At 46.3% G+C, this 15,045-nt stretch overlaps 1 protein-coding gene across 1 annotated transcript; it reads left to right on the plus strand.

Moving 5' to 3' along the window:
* The first annotated feature begins 2,750 nt into the window (after window positions 1–2,750).
* Window positions 2,751–12,067, plus strand: GPX6 (glutathione peroxidase 6). The gene is made up of 5 exons (XM_041769936.1): window positions 2,751–2,837; window positions 5,862–6,015; window positions 9,689–9,806; window positions 10,300–10,399; window positions 11,861–12,067. Exons 1-5 carry the CDS (start codon window positions 2,751–2,753, stop codon window positions 12,065–12,067), a joined length of 666 nt encoding a protein of 221 aa, XP_041625870.1.
* Window positions 12,068–15,045: the final 2,978 nt, after the last annotated feature.

Here is a 15,045-nt window from a genome sequence, read left to right on the forward strand (position 1 = left end):
GAAACAGTGACTGAGACACCCTGATCTGAGGCTCACCCTTTTCTGCCCTAGGCTATTTGTGAAAGGCAGCAGGCCTGATCTGGTCAATTCAAAGCCTGGTGGAGCTGGTTTGGACCTGATCTGTGACTCAGGCCTCAGACAGTTACCTCTGAAGTCTTGTTTGTTAAAATTGTGATCCATCATTTTGAATAAAAATAAGTCAAGAAATCTTTCAGGAAGGATCCCAAAGTACTGGCTCAGATTTTATCTAGAATGTCAATAATTGACACCTCAGTGGGTGGATTTGGGGTGATGGAGCCAGTTCAATCTACCAAAAACATAACACCTATGGAAGGCAGGGCATGCCTGGAAATTTGTCGAGTGTCAAATCCAGAGTGTTCCATGAGATAATTTCAAATCAAAGGTGGAAGAATTAGGGAGGAACCAAAGCATTTTTAACATAAGAGTGATATCAACAGGGTGGCTCAGTGGTTGAGCTTCTGCCTCTGGCTCAGGGTACTGGGGTACTGGGATGGAGTCCCACACTGGGCTTCCCCATGGGGAACCTGCTTCTCCTTCTGCCTATGTCTCTGCCTCTCTCTCGCTGTCTCTCATGAATAAATAAATAAAATCTTTTTTTTTTTTTTTTTTTTTTTTAACGAGTGACATCAACAAAGTTGATCTTTAGAAAAATTGGAGCAGAGGCAGAATGTGGAAGAAGACAGACCCAGCGGGAAGGAGACAGGCAAAGGGGCAAAAGCAAAATTCCTGTAAGCAGGTCATGGAACAGTCTCTGGAGGAAACAAGGGAAACTGTAGCTCTGAGATACCCTCCAGTGGACCAGCGATGTGCTCCTCCTGCTCCGGGTATGCTCCACACCTTCACTTCTCGCTGCTGGAGGCCAGAACCGACCATGCTCAAAAGCTTACCAAGAATATTGGAACAGGAGTGTGAGGAGCTGGAGTTTCATTCAGGAGGCCATTGGACCTACTGATAAGGTCCGTAATGCAGTGTCTCCTCGTGATTGCAAGATGAGCAAAGGCACACGACTCTGAAGATTTAGTCACAACTGATGATGCATTTGGAAGAAGAACAAGAGATCTACGGCAGGAATCCAGAGTTGGCTTTCATGTCACCATTACCAACCTGTGAGCTCTAATATATCACTTCTCTCTGCTTCTTTTTCTCAAGCATAAAGCTGAGTGTCTGAACGGTTGCTTACCTGTGCCCAGTGCTGGCATGAGTCCTGTAGAGTCATTATTACAGCTCAAAGCAGTCCTAGCAAGCAAACTCTATTAATTACCTCTATTCTACAGATGGGAAAATTAAAGTACAGAGACATTAACCATTTCTGAGTCAAGAAGCTGGTCAGTGGCACACACAGGTCTTGAACTCAGTGGTGTCTCTGTCACCTCACAGTTGGAGGTTCAGCCATTATTTTGAACTGAGGAGGGGGAGAAGCCAATGTGTGTATAAGTCTGTGCCCAAGGAGGGAGCCTCCTGCAAGTTGCTGTGAATGCCCTGGGTTCTGCAAGGCTTGGTCCCCCTGGCAGGTCTACAGGCCTTTGGGAATAGCTCAGAAATCTGAGCCAACAAGAAGCTTATGTTGCAAGGGGTTCCCAAGAATTCAACCCCAGCCAGCCTTGCCCCAGGAGCAGAGCACGCCTTGAATGTGGACCCGGCAGGGCAGGTAGAGGGGCAGGCTGGAAAGGGCCTGACGCCAACAAGGAAGGAGTTATCAGAACATGAGAGACTCTTAACTCTGGGGAACAAACAAGGGATTTTGGAAGGGGAGGTAGGAAGGGGGATGGGGTGACTGACTGGGTGATGGGCTCTGAGGGGGGCACTTGATGGCATGAGCACTGGGTGTTATATGTTGGCAAATCGAACTCCAATAAAAAAAATATACAAAAAAAAAAGGAAGGAGTTATCGCCTTAATTCACAAGGAGCTTAGCAAAGCTGAGCCGCCCCCAGGGAGCCGCTAAGGGACGGGGGTGGGGGCAGGAGGGTGGGAGCGACCACTCTGTACCCCTTCACCGATTCCCTTTCCAACAGCTTTCCACTTGCTTCCCGTTAGGGCCTCAGAACAGCGTTTTGGAGCAGGCAAGGCAGAGATGACTGCAGGGCTTTCCAGAGAACAAGAAACTCCAGCCCGTGCCCTTCTGGACTCAGTTTAGGGCTCTGTTCCCCAGGGCCTCCCCACTGCGGAGGTGCCCCTCAGCTGTGCCACCTGCACCCACTAGCTCCTGTGTCCCCCTCAGCCATGCCACCTGCACCCACTAGCTCCTGTCCAGGAGACACTCAGGCCCCGCGGCCAGACCTCAGCATTAGGAAACAGTGTGCTGAGACTAAGTGATGGGAGGCTGAGGGCGGGCTGGAGGATTAGTGTCTCGAGCTTGACTGCATGGAAACCACCTGACGGTCTTGTTTTTAAAAAGCAGATTCTGATTCTGGCTTTACTTCCTGGACGCGGAGCGAGCACCCGGGGGTCCCAGTCCCTTGGGGGGTGGGCACAGTACTTCTGACCCCAAGGAGCGAGGCCTCCTGCGCTACTCGCCAGGAGAACTCGCGGGACAACAGGGGCAGGAAGCCTCCCGGATGCACTGGGGGCGGGGGGGGGGGGGGGGAGGGGGGGGAGCGAAGGGGGGCTCAGGTGTGTGCACGCGCGTGCACTGCTCTGCGATTGGAGGACACCTCTCCACTCCCATCCCCACCAGGGCTTCAAAAGTGACTGAGGCCCGGGACACACCCGGACTCGTGCGCACCAGCCATGCTCCCGCAACTCCGGGCTTCGGCTCTTCTCCCGCTGCTCCTGGCCGGCCTCGCGCAGCCGACCCAAAACACGCAAAAGATGAAGGTGAGTGTCCCACTGGGGAGCCAGCGGACTGCAGCACCCGGAGACTAGCCTCCAGGGATGGAGGAGCTCTCCCTCGTCCTCTCCAGGGCCGAGGGCACGCCCTGCTCAGCAGACCTGTGCACTGCTTCTTGGAGGCGGGGGCCCTGTGCCTTTAGGAAAACATGAGTCCTGAGGCCCTTCAGGTGTGTGTCAGTGGGCCATGTGCTTGGAGGAGGATTGCTAACATAAACCCGGGGTGGGGGGTGTTTACATTACAAGAGTGAAGTTACACTAACTAGAGCAAAGTTATGGTGGCAACACGTTCGAAGAGGTTCTAGAAGGAGCCTGGACCTCAGGAACCCTGCCTGGGGACAGCTGGCCGCAGCAGAGTCTGCCTCTTTCCTTTTCTGCAGTCACCACCCACCAAGTTTCTGATTCAGCGGGTCTCAGAGAACCAGGAACTTGCCTTTCTTTCTTTTTCTTTTTCTTTTTAAAATTCAAGTTAGTTAACATATAGTAACATAATAGTAACATAACAATGTAGTATTGGTTTCAGGAGCAGAATTTAGTGATTCATCAGTTGCATCTAACACCTGGTGCTCATCACAACAGGTGCCTCCTTCATGCCCATCACCCATCTAGCCCATCCTCCACCCACCTCCCCTGCAGCAACCCTCAATTTGTTCTCTTAACTAGGGAGTCTGTGAAGTTTTGCTCCCCTCTCTGTTTTTATCTTATTTTTCCTTCCCCTCTCCTATGTCCATCTGTTTTTTTCTTAAATTGTACATATGAGTGAAATCATGTATTTGTCTTTGACTTATTTTGCTTAACATAATACCCTCTAGTTCTGTCCATGTTTTGCAAATGGTAAGATTCCATTTTCTGATGGCTGAGTAATATTCCATTGTGTATATTGACCACATCGTTTTTATCCATTCATCTGTTGATGGACATCTGGGGTCTTTCCATAGTTTGGCTATTGTGGGCATCGCTGTTATGAACATTGGGGTGCAAGTGCCCCTTCAGATCACCTCATTTGCATCTTTGGAGTAAATACCCAGGAGTGCAATTGCTGGGTCCTAGGGCAGCTCTATTTTTAACTCTTTGAGGAACCTCCACACAGTTTTCCAGAGTGGCTGCACCAGCTTGCATTCCCACCAACAGTGCAAGAGGGTTCCTCTTTCTCCACATCCTCTCCAACATCTGTCATTTCCTAAGTTGTTAATTCTAGCCATTCTGACCTGTGTAAGATAATATCTCATTGTAGTTTTGATTTGTATTTCCCTGATGAGTGATGTCGAGCATTTTTTCATATTGTCTGTTAGCCATTTGTAGGTCTTCTTTAGAGAAATGTCTCAGGAACTTGCATTCCTAATATGCCCTGCTGATACTTGTTCAGGTCCTCAAATCACTTTGAGTGCTCTGTAAATGGGTCCCTATGATGTGTAAAATGATGCATGAGAAATGCTCAAAGACCAGCATTCGTAACACTATTTCCTTTTCAGAAATAATAATAATAATAAAAGGCAACCTGTGAGAGGGCAGCCAGGTCTGTCAGCCACTACTGCCTGGCTAGGGTACAATTTCAGCTGTAGAAAGCCATCTTGTGAACTAAAGGCTGCATTTTTGACTGTCTGGATCCCTTCAAGCTGGAGCAGAACTGATCTTGGAGTTGGAAAGACCCAGCCTTCCAGCCTAGTTTTCTTGGGATTTGGCATCCCAGCTTACAGGGTGGCATCCATGTGAGAGACACATGCTGGGTGTTGGTGAGCCCAGAGCTAAGATAGCACAAAGGCAGGAGGCACACAGATGACAGCTCTTGCAATGATTTCCATGTGACTTTTTCTATTACGTAGTGAGAAGGACAAATAGTAAAATTTTTTTGGCATGGAGCCAAGTTGAACTAGGGGCATGGAGATGACAGCTCCTCCAGCAGGGCTTTCCTAGGTTACTATTCCTGAATATTTGGAGCAATGCGTTTGTGCTCAGATGTGTAGGAATGTATGGACATCTTGCCTGGTGTCCTGATGGCAGATGCACAGACTCAGGAAACTAAAACAGTTTTGTTGACCCTGCTCTCTTCAGAAGAGCTTGCCCACCGGCTGTCCCCTTACTGCTCCAGGCAAACTGTTATGGACTGAGATCCCTTGAAACTCACTTCCGTTCATTCTACACTTCTCTGACTTTTGTGCACACCTCCAGGAGTGTGGAGCTCCTCAGAAAAAAGTATATTCCCTTTCACGCCAGCTCCCATCTGCCTATTGGCCTTGGCATGTTTGCGGGAAGGAAGCTTCTTCCCGTTGCTTCCTGTCTCACTGTCCCTATCCAGGAGCAGTCAAGGCCACTCTCCACAGTGTAGGGTACAAGAAAGGGTACCAAGGATGGGTTTCTCATCCCAGTGAGCAGCCCACTGGCAAAGCTCCGGGAAGGGCCTCCGTGGGATTCAGATGAGGAGCGTGTTCCTTGCCCTGTTCTGGGGGAAGGAAATTGCAGTTTAAGAACATCTAGATGAGACACTGATGTCAGATTACAAATATCTCTTAAGAAAATATGAGAAGGGCTGGAGCAGTGGGAGCCTGGTGTCAGGATGCTGAGTGTCAGAGGGTGGAAGAGAGTTCTGTTAATCTTCCAGGGAAGGCAAGATCATCACAAAGTACTCGTCCTGCCACCCCCCACACACTTTTATAAGATTTTATTTTATTTTATTTTATTTTATTTTATTTTAAAGATTTTATTTTTTAAGTAATCTCTATGCTCAATGTGGGGCTTGAACTCACAACCCCAAGACCAAGAGTTGAATGCCTCACCAACTGAGCCAGCTGGGCACTCCCACAAAGAAAGGGTTTTAACTTACATAACACACAATACTAGAATGTATTGGCCTCGCCATAACTAAAAATATTACTGGAAAAAAGTCTCTTCAGTTCTTAGAATTCCCAGGTATTACATGAAATATCTTTGAGCACTTTGGAGAAGCCCCTGGATGCTGGGAGTTATTGTTTATCTTATGATCACCTCATTGTGGTTATTTTTGTTACATTCCAGGTGGATTGCTACAACGGGGTGATGGGCACCATCTATGAGTATGGAGCCCTCACCCTCAACAATGAGGAGTACGTTCAGTTCAAGCAGTATGCCGGCAAGCATGTCCTCTTTGTCAATGTGGCCACGTACTGAGGCTTGACAGCTCAGTATCCTGGTAAGAGCTCATGTTTCAATTCTTTTGGAACTAGCTTTGTCAGATGGCCATATTCTAATTCCAGAGGTTTTCCTAATTTATTACTGAGAGGAGAGAGGTGGGGGGGTTAAGTGGTTGTGTGAATCTGTCCCCCTGAATCCTGTCACTGCTTTACTCCTTAGGAGGCCAAGAGAATCATCTTCAGATTTGAGAAATGAGATTCTCCCAAAGATTTAATCAGAGACCACCAGGAACATATCTATCACTGAACAAGTGGTACTTGTTGTTCGATGCCCTGAGGGAGAACACATACTATAGGGAATCATGGAGCTTCTCAGTAAGAAAGTGCTAGAAAGAACTTATTTGAGAATCTGGGCTTCTGTTAGGTACTTTGGGGAAGGATTCAAAGAATTGCTTTGCTCTGAATGGGCTGCTGTCAGGAAATGAAATGGGGACAATTCTGTGACCATGATTAAGATATATCTTAATAAATCATATCTACAAGGTCGGAGGAATAAAACAAGGCTAAAACTGTAGTTGCTAAAGAAGCAGAAGTCACTTATATTGGCAAGAATAGGGAGATGCATGGCCATTTTTGCAATCTGGACAAGGTCCCTGTTCTGTCTGTGTTAAAACATGATAATGGAGTGGTCTTGTTTTTGTCTTGATCCATCATGATCATGACATGACCATGATGTATGATGTTGATGTCCTGTGAGACTGTTGACAGAACATCAGGCCCCAGCTGTGACCCCCCGCCCCCAGGCCCAAAAGACTAGCTTCCAGGGGCTGCCTGTATCCTCCTCATTGGTGACTTCTGGGAACGACAGCAGATCTTTTGGAAAATGCTCTTGGGTTCCACAGTACCTCCATGTGATGGGGAGATGGAAACGTAGCTTTCTTATGGGTGGTCTTTGGTGTAATGGCTATTTGGAAAGATGCTCCATCTTTCCAAACCTGGCCCGACCTTCTGTGATAACTGAGGTGGATTTTCTTTGTGCACTTGTGGGGAAGAATTTGGTTTCTCTGTTGATCCAGAAAAGGTTATTTAAAGTTTTAGATGGATTGAAGTAGAGATAAATGCAGTTTCTGACAAGCCACAAACAATTTTTCTGCTTGAGGCCGTGAGGGTAGACCCTCCATGAACCGAATTAGTGCTTTATAACAAGAAACCTCACAGAACCCCCTGGCCCTTGCACCTTGGGAGGACACAGTGAAAAGCCTACCATCTGCAACCTGGTAGAGGGCCTTTGCCAGAACCGTCCCATACTGGCACCATGATGTTGGACTTCCAGTCCCCAGAACTGTAAGAAATAAGTTCTTGTTGTTTATAAGGCCCTGGTCTACAGTATTTTGTTATAGCAGCCTAAAAGGACTGATATAGAGGGGGCTGCTTGATTAGGCAAAAACTATATTGAAATACCTCTTCCTTCAAAGAACAACAACAACAACAACAACAAAATGGTTCACATTCACCATAAGAATCTAAAGACTTTTTAAATTTAATGGTGAAATTGTGCTTCAAATGATACTTTCAAAAGTACAGATTATAGGAAGAGAATTTCAGGATCACTTTAGATTTATTATTTTTATGGATAACCGTAGGAAAAACCTGAAAAGTTACAGACTAAATCTTTGCTTAATTTATATAAAATCTCACAGTTTAGTATCAGCAAGTAGGAATTTTCCTTCCTATAAAGAGTTAAATTTGAAAATATTATAGTAAGTTTAAAAAGTTCTCATATACAGACAGCAGTTCCATGGAATGCAAATTTGCTTTTAAATCTGTCTTAATTTAATTGTTAATTTACATTTGTCTTGAATAGGAAATATATTCACAACATTGAAAGTTTAAAAGAGGGATCCCTGGGTGGCGCAGCGGTTTGGCGCCTGCCTTTGGCCTGGGGCGCGATCCTGGAGACCCGGGATTGAATCCCACGTCGGGCTCCCGGTGCATGGAGCCTGCTTCTCCCTCTGCCTGTGTCTCTGCCTCTCTCTCTCTCTCTGTGACTATCATAAATAAAATAAAAAATAAAAAAAATAAAGAAGCTGGCTGTATGCCGGGATGGGATATATTAAAAAAAAAAAAAAAAAGAAAGTTTAAAAGATACCGAAGGATTCAAGAGTAGAAACTTTCAGGGATCCATGGGTGGCTCAGTTGGTTGAATGTCTGACATTTGATTTCAGCTCAGGCCTTGATCTCAGGGCTGTGAGTTCAAGTCCTATGGTTGGGCTCCATGTTAAAAAAAAAAAAAGTGAAAACTTCACATTTTTTCCTTTTGGATAACTACGATCATCAGTTTATGGTGCATATTTTCATAAATCTTTAATGTACATGCAAGCAAAAATCCCATATACACAAATACACACAACTGATCCTGCATCTTGCTTTTTCACATAATACAATACTCAAATGTTCACCTGTTCCAGTATGTGATGAGTTTCCTCATTTATTTGATGGCAGAGTTTTCTACTCTGTTGCTATGACATAACTTAGTAAACTAGTACATGAGAATTTTTTAAAGTGTTTCATTCTAATTTTACTCCAGATGGGAAATTGAGAGAGTTGGAAGCATTTTGCCAGAAGACTAGAAGCAGGGTCTGCTAAGTGTTTCTGCCATAGGAAGGACATGTTCTTAATGGTTAAGGAGGAAGGTGGGTGGATAATAAGTGAAGACATGCACAACACCAGGAAGGCTCTCTCTCACTTGAGAATTTTTCGGGGGGAGATCCTGGCAGGTGGAGCTGAGTCTGAGTGGGACTGGCTGGCATTGGTACTGGGAGCTGAGAGTACAAGACAAGCTGAAGATGGAAACACGGTACAGGTGTAGACAGACAAGGTAGAAACCCTCCTGGCAGTAGTAAAAGTGGAGTGGAGTTTGTAGCCTGGAATCCCAGTGAAGGTCCCAAGGAGATGGCATCAGTCAGATCACTAGAATTGACAAGACAGTAGAGAGTGCTCTGGAGCCAGACTCAGGTATTGGCCCCCTTCCACAGCTCCTAGGTGAGCATATCAAAAAGCGCTCCTGGGAGGATGCCTGGGGTGTCAGATGTGTCATCATGGGGCACAGTTGGGGGAAAGGGGGACATTTCCATTTATTTGCCTTTTCCTGAAAAATTTTCGATCGGTCAATCAATCCACTCCTAAGGTAGGTGGCAGTGGCATTTAAGTTTTAATTTCCTTCAGAATCAAGCAGAAACCCACCCCACCCCACAGGGCTACCCAATCTTTGTAGGAGCACCCCTATTGGATGGTGCAGTGGAGCTACATTGGAAACCACTGCACAAGAGGTATGTTCCTGGAAACCTGCATTCTGGCTTTTTGCTCTGCCTCTCAATCCCTGTAATCTTTTTTTTTAAGATTTTATTTATTTACTCCTGAGAGAGAGAGAGAGAGAGAGAGAGAGAGAGAGAGAGAGGCAGAGACACAGGCAGAGGGAGAAGCAGGCTCCACACCGGGAGCCCGACGTGGAACCGATCCCAGGATCCCAGGACCCCAGGATCACGCCCTGGGCTAAAGGCAGGCACTGAACCGCAGAGCCACCCAGGGATCCCCTCAATCTCTGTAATCTTGAATATTTCCCTTACAGTCCTCACTTTATTCATGTGATAAATGAATACATCCAGAGGTCTCTCACTGCTGAGGGTAGGGCTGGAGGCCACGCTACTCATGATGCTTGCTGTCTCCCTACAGAACTGAATGCACTGCAGGAGGAGCTGAAGTCTTTTGGTGTAGTTGTGTTGGGCTTTCCCTGCAACCAGTTTGGAAAACAAGAACCAGGAAAGAACTCAGAGATTCTTTCTGGGCTCAAGTGAGTACCTGCTTAGGACACTGCCTAGGCCCTGGGAGGGTTTCCCTTCCTCCTTCTGCCTGGAGGTTCTCCTCTTCTGGAAACTTCCAGGGCAGGTGGTGGATCACAGGGTTCAAGAACATCATTGTGAGGCTTGCATGCAAACTTGCCCTGCTGGCAATGCTTAAGCATTCATTCTGCCTCGAGTTCCTTGACGGTAACACTAGGGGAATATCTACTGGAAAAGAAGCACAGGGCAAAGGAGGGAATGTGGGAAATAGAAATGAATTGGGAATCCTGACTGAAAAATAGTGCCCTCCAGTTGTCATGGAATTCTCTGTTGGCTCCATAAAGCATGAGGTCCTGGCCCCGAGAGACCTATTTCCTCACCTTCCCTGTCTTCCATCTCTCCCTCTTTATCTCTAACTTCCTTTTGTGATAGAGGTGTGGTGGCCATTACCATCCCTCTTTGTCCTAACTTGGACCCTCTTGGGGCCCCTCTGGTTCATTGCAGGCATGTGCGTCCCGGTGGTGGCTTTGTCCCCAATTTTCAGCTCTTTGAGAAAGGGGATGTGAATGGAGAGAAAGAACAGAAGGTCTTTACCTTCCTGAAGGTGAGTGACTACACCTGCCCTGACCAGGTCAGGTAGGTAGAGGCCCCCTGAAAGCCTGGGGCTCATTCCTAGGATTAAGGTTGCACTCCTTGGAAAGAAAAGCTTAGATAAGTAAAGGAATCATGGAAATATCCATTGTGAGGCTTGAGCTTCAAGTATAGGAATCAGAACATGTGGCAGGTCTGATATGGACTGCCGCCCCCTACTGAATGACAATGTCTGTTCATTGGACAGTCAACCATGGAAGCCCTCATAGGTGTAAGGAGCTGTGCCATTCAGGGCACTCTCAAATATCCATGGGGCCCAGCTCCTCCCTGAGGGACCCCTATGCAATCAGGGTGACAGACATGGAGCATGTAGAGTGCTATGTGGTAATCTACATGTGGACCTGAAAGTCACAGCAAGTTTAGAGCTGCCGAAGACCACAGGAGCACTTCGGGTTCTCTGAGACCACTGGTTTCCGCTTGCTGGCCTGCCAAACAAGTCTCGTCCTTGTTGAAATTTTCATCCATCCATGGCAAACTGAAATAAAAAAGACAATGTGGGGGGTTTTTGCAAAATTCCACTTATTGACTATAAAAAGACCATCATTAACTCTGATATTGAATTAATATTTAGTTAAATTGCACAAATTACCATTTGTGTTGCCCAAAAATGGTGATATGATTGATTTTATTTTCTTTAATACTTACAAATCTGTTAATGTTTAAATTTACAGTTATAGTTGGCTTTTGATTTTTCTTATTGTCTATTAAAATAAATGTTGGTTATTCTGCATTAATCTCAAAAAAAAAAAAAATAGTTGCTGAACTTTTACCAGACTACAAAGCCGTAACTCTGGGAACCATTACTCTAAACCAAAAGCATTTTTTTCAGCTAAGAAAACCAAAACTATAGAAATGACTTATCAAAGAAAATGGAAGATATTATTTTACTGAAGCACCATAATATAATCATGGGAGGGGCAGACAGGGAAAAGAGGAATATTTTCTGTTTATCATCATACTCTCTAGCTCTTGGTTGGTTGATTGCTGATGTTGCATTGAAATCCCTGTGGTTCACTGGGATCCCACCTGGTAGTTAATAAATTGAGACATATCATGGTGAATAGACTCTCTAGGGTTGGGGATAAGACTGGACCACAGTCCTATAAAATGATGGTCTTTTTATAGTCAATAAGTGGAATTTTGCGAAAACCCCCCACATTGTCTTTTTTTATTTCAATTTGCCATGGATGGATGAAAATTTCAACAAGGACGAGACTTGTCTGGCAGGCCAGCAAGCGGAAACCAGTGGTCTCAGAGAACCTGAAGTGCTCCTGTGGTCTTCGGCAGCTCTAAACTTGCTGTGACTTTCAGGTCCACATGTAGATTACCACATGGCACATGTGGTCCACATGTAGATTACCACATGGCAGAAGCAGGGGGAAAAAAACTTCTCTTTTTCTTATCTCTGCTCCAGAACTCCTGCCCTCCAACCTCTGATCTTTTGGGCTCATCAAACCAGCTCTTCTGGGAGCCCATGAAAGTCCATGACATCCGCTGGAATTTTGAGAAGTTCCTGGTGGGGCCCGATGGGGTCCCTGTCATGCGCTGGTTCCACCAGGCTCCCGTCAGCACTGTCAAGGCAGACATCCTGGCCTACCTGAAACAGCTCAAAACCGAGTAGAACAGGCTGAAAAGCATCAGCCCCTTGCCCCACACCTAAAAAACATGGTGAACACTGGATCCATTTTACTTTACGTTCCTTCCCACTCGGCGTCCCAATGACCAAACCATCCCGTATTACCCGAGTACGTGTGCACACCAGTGTCCATGTGCTCATATGTGTGTTTGAAAACACGGGAAAGAATACCTTTCTCCCCAACTCTCTACTCCCAAAATATCAAATTTTTCCGCTCCATTCCCAAGGAAAAGCATATTTCAGAGTAGATGGTTCAGACTACACAATATCCCTAAAAAGGCAATCCCCAGAAGTTCTGACTCCATCCTTTCTCCATCCTGAAGGTTTAAAGAAGCAGGACCTGGCAGCACGACTCCCCAAGATCTCCTTCACAGCCTTTCTCTCTTCCAAGATAAACCTGTGCTGTTAAACTCTTCCTCTCCCAAATAGGCCTTTGCTCCCCTGACACCCTGTAGTTCTCTGTAGGTGTTAGAGTGGAAGCCTGGCCTCATATGAAAGGAGGGCATCTCCATGATGGTGGGTTCCCAAACCCCTGCGGTCGGACCCTACCAGAGCCTTCTTGGGTGCCTGTCCCTTCGTGCATTCAGGCCACGGCACCTGGGCAGGGATGTCTTCATTCTGAAGGATGGGCTTCCCCTCAGCCTGAGCTGCCCCACCTTTAAACTCCTTCTCGTCACTGTCAAATAAAGAAAATTCTGCAGCAGGTGGGCTTCCATCAGTGTTTCCTGCTCCCAGCTTATGTCTGGGGCATCTTCCTCTGTCATTTTGTCCCTGCTTCCTTCAATACCTGACCTAGCTCCTCAGTATTTTGTTTTTCTCTAACACACTCTGGACCTTTCCCTGACCTTTCCAGAAGGTCAGGTGCGGCTGGCTGCTGGGGAGCTGCTGGGGGGAGCTGGGGAGCTGCTGGGACCGGGATGTAGCCACCCCCTGGACTGGGAGAGAGTGTGGGAGGCAGCCTTGCTTCCTCCAAACAGAGACACAGCCCGCCTATAAAATTCCTGCTCACTGTTAGAAATCTAAAACCACATAAAACCAGAAGTAAAGTATGACAAAGCCTCCCCCTAATCAGAGGAGTCAAGAACATGCTGTTTTACCATCACAGTCCTTTATGTGAGATGATTTCAGGACAACAGAAACTAATAACACGAACTAAACTTGTATGAGGAAGTGAAAGAAAATAGCTGCTTTTCTTTTCCCTTTCAAAACTACTTTGGACATATTTCAAATACTTTTTAAAGTTTTTGTACTTTAAAATATTATTTTGCACTTGAAAAGTAGAGGGAATTTAAGTATTAGCGGTAAAGTGAAGCACAAGTCCTATTGTGTACCAAGTAGAAATGATCCCTGCCTTAACCCTTAGATAGCAGTGTGAAAACTGACCAAGCCAGGGACACAAGGGAAGTGATTCAGATTTGGGGACTCCAGCTTCCAAGATGAACACAGGCACCTCTGAAGCCCTGGGACCAGCAGTGTTCACGTGGTCCTTGGGGAAGATGTGACATTTACATGGTAACTGCCACAAAGGAGGCAGCTGGGGTCTCACCTCCAGGAGGGGGCTGCTTCTAAAATTCAGAGGCAAAAAAGTAAGTAAATAAATAACTCATAAATAAAATTTAGAAGTGGTAGACACATATGGAAAATATTTCCAAACGTTTGGACATTTTATCTTCTTGAAAGTCTAGGAAGGAAGGAATATCTGGCTGTGTGTGGTCATAGCCATGAGGTGTGGGATTTCTATGGGCCTGGCAAGCACGAGGGCAGCTATGAGGCCATGAGGGGCTCCAGAGCCAGCCGGCAGTGGTGTTGAGAAAGGTGTTTCGTTGTTGAGTTTCTCCTAAGTCTCTGATGTCCTGAGAACCCCCAGGACCTCAGTAGTCCTCAGAAGGGATCCAGATCCATTATTATTTCCAGATCCGAGTCATTAGGGTCCGGGAGGATGGGGCCATGTAGTGTAGATTCAGCCTAAACCCAAGAACTGTATTCTCTGAGTCAAAGTTACTGCTCCAGGGGAGCAGCCTCCTTGAATCCATGGAAAAGTCTCGAAGTTATGAAGGAAGAGCGCTCAGCCTCAACCTGAATGCATTGTGTTGAGGATCTGCCAAAGGCTCCATCCTGAGCAGCTCTGAGAGCTCTAAATTCTGATCTCCTAGTGCCCACCATGGGCTGACCCTGAACAGAAAACCAATGTTAATCTGGGCATAGCCCAGATCAGAGAAGTGCGAAACAACGTCCTTGCATAGGGAGGTGAGTGTACTGGGGGGCAAGTGTGGGGCAGCAGACCTGATCAGAATGATGCCCATGATGATGAGAATGTAGATGTCTTATAAAGGGACAATCAGAGATAAAGGTTTCCCACTTCTCCCTTGCTCACCAAGCCCTATAACAGAGCTTGATACCAAGGAAAGCCACAACCTTCCAGGAGCAAACAGAGTGCCCAGGACAGTCTTGGGAGTTCCAGCCCACCAAAGTAGTTAGAACCTTACTGTTACTGTCATGGTAATCATCATTACCTCACTGGCACTATTATTGCTGCCAAATTTTTTCTTTGAACCAGAGGTTCCCACAGACTATCATGCAAATTAGATAAACTTGAGCTAATTAATTCCAAAACTAGGGTTTTCCCATACATCTACCCCATAAACCACCAAACAGGTGTCTAAAATGATGAATGCCCAAAACCTTTGAGAGGGTCCCTGGGCAGGACAGGCAGGTTCTAAAGTCCAGAGAACCAGGACTCAGGCCCTCACTAATAATTTATCCCCAGAGTTTCAAAGCATCCACTCCTGGAGGGAGGCCCCCAACAGTTTCCCTCATGGTGATTACTGCATAGATGCCATGCCTTCCCTGAGGACCATGTAAACACTGGGAGCTTCTGGCCTTTAAGATTGCTCATGTTGGTTCTGGAAGCTGAAGCCCCCAAATCTGAGAAAGAGAGGGCCAAAGTCCATCCCAGAGGACAT

The sequence above is a fragment of the Vulpes lagopus genome, chromosome 10 (assembly GCF_018345385.1).
Source record: "Vulpes lagopus strain Blue_001 chromosome 10, ASM1834538v1, whole genome shotgun sequence".
NCBI lineage: Eukaryota > Metazoa > Chordata > Mammalia > Carnivora > Canidae > Vulpes > Vulpes lagopus.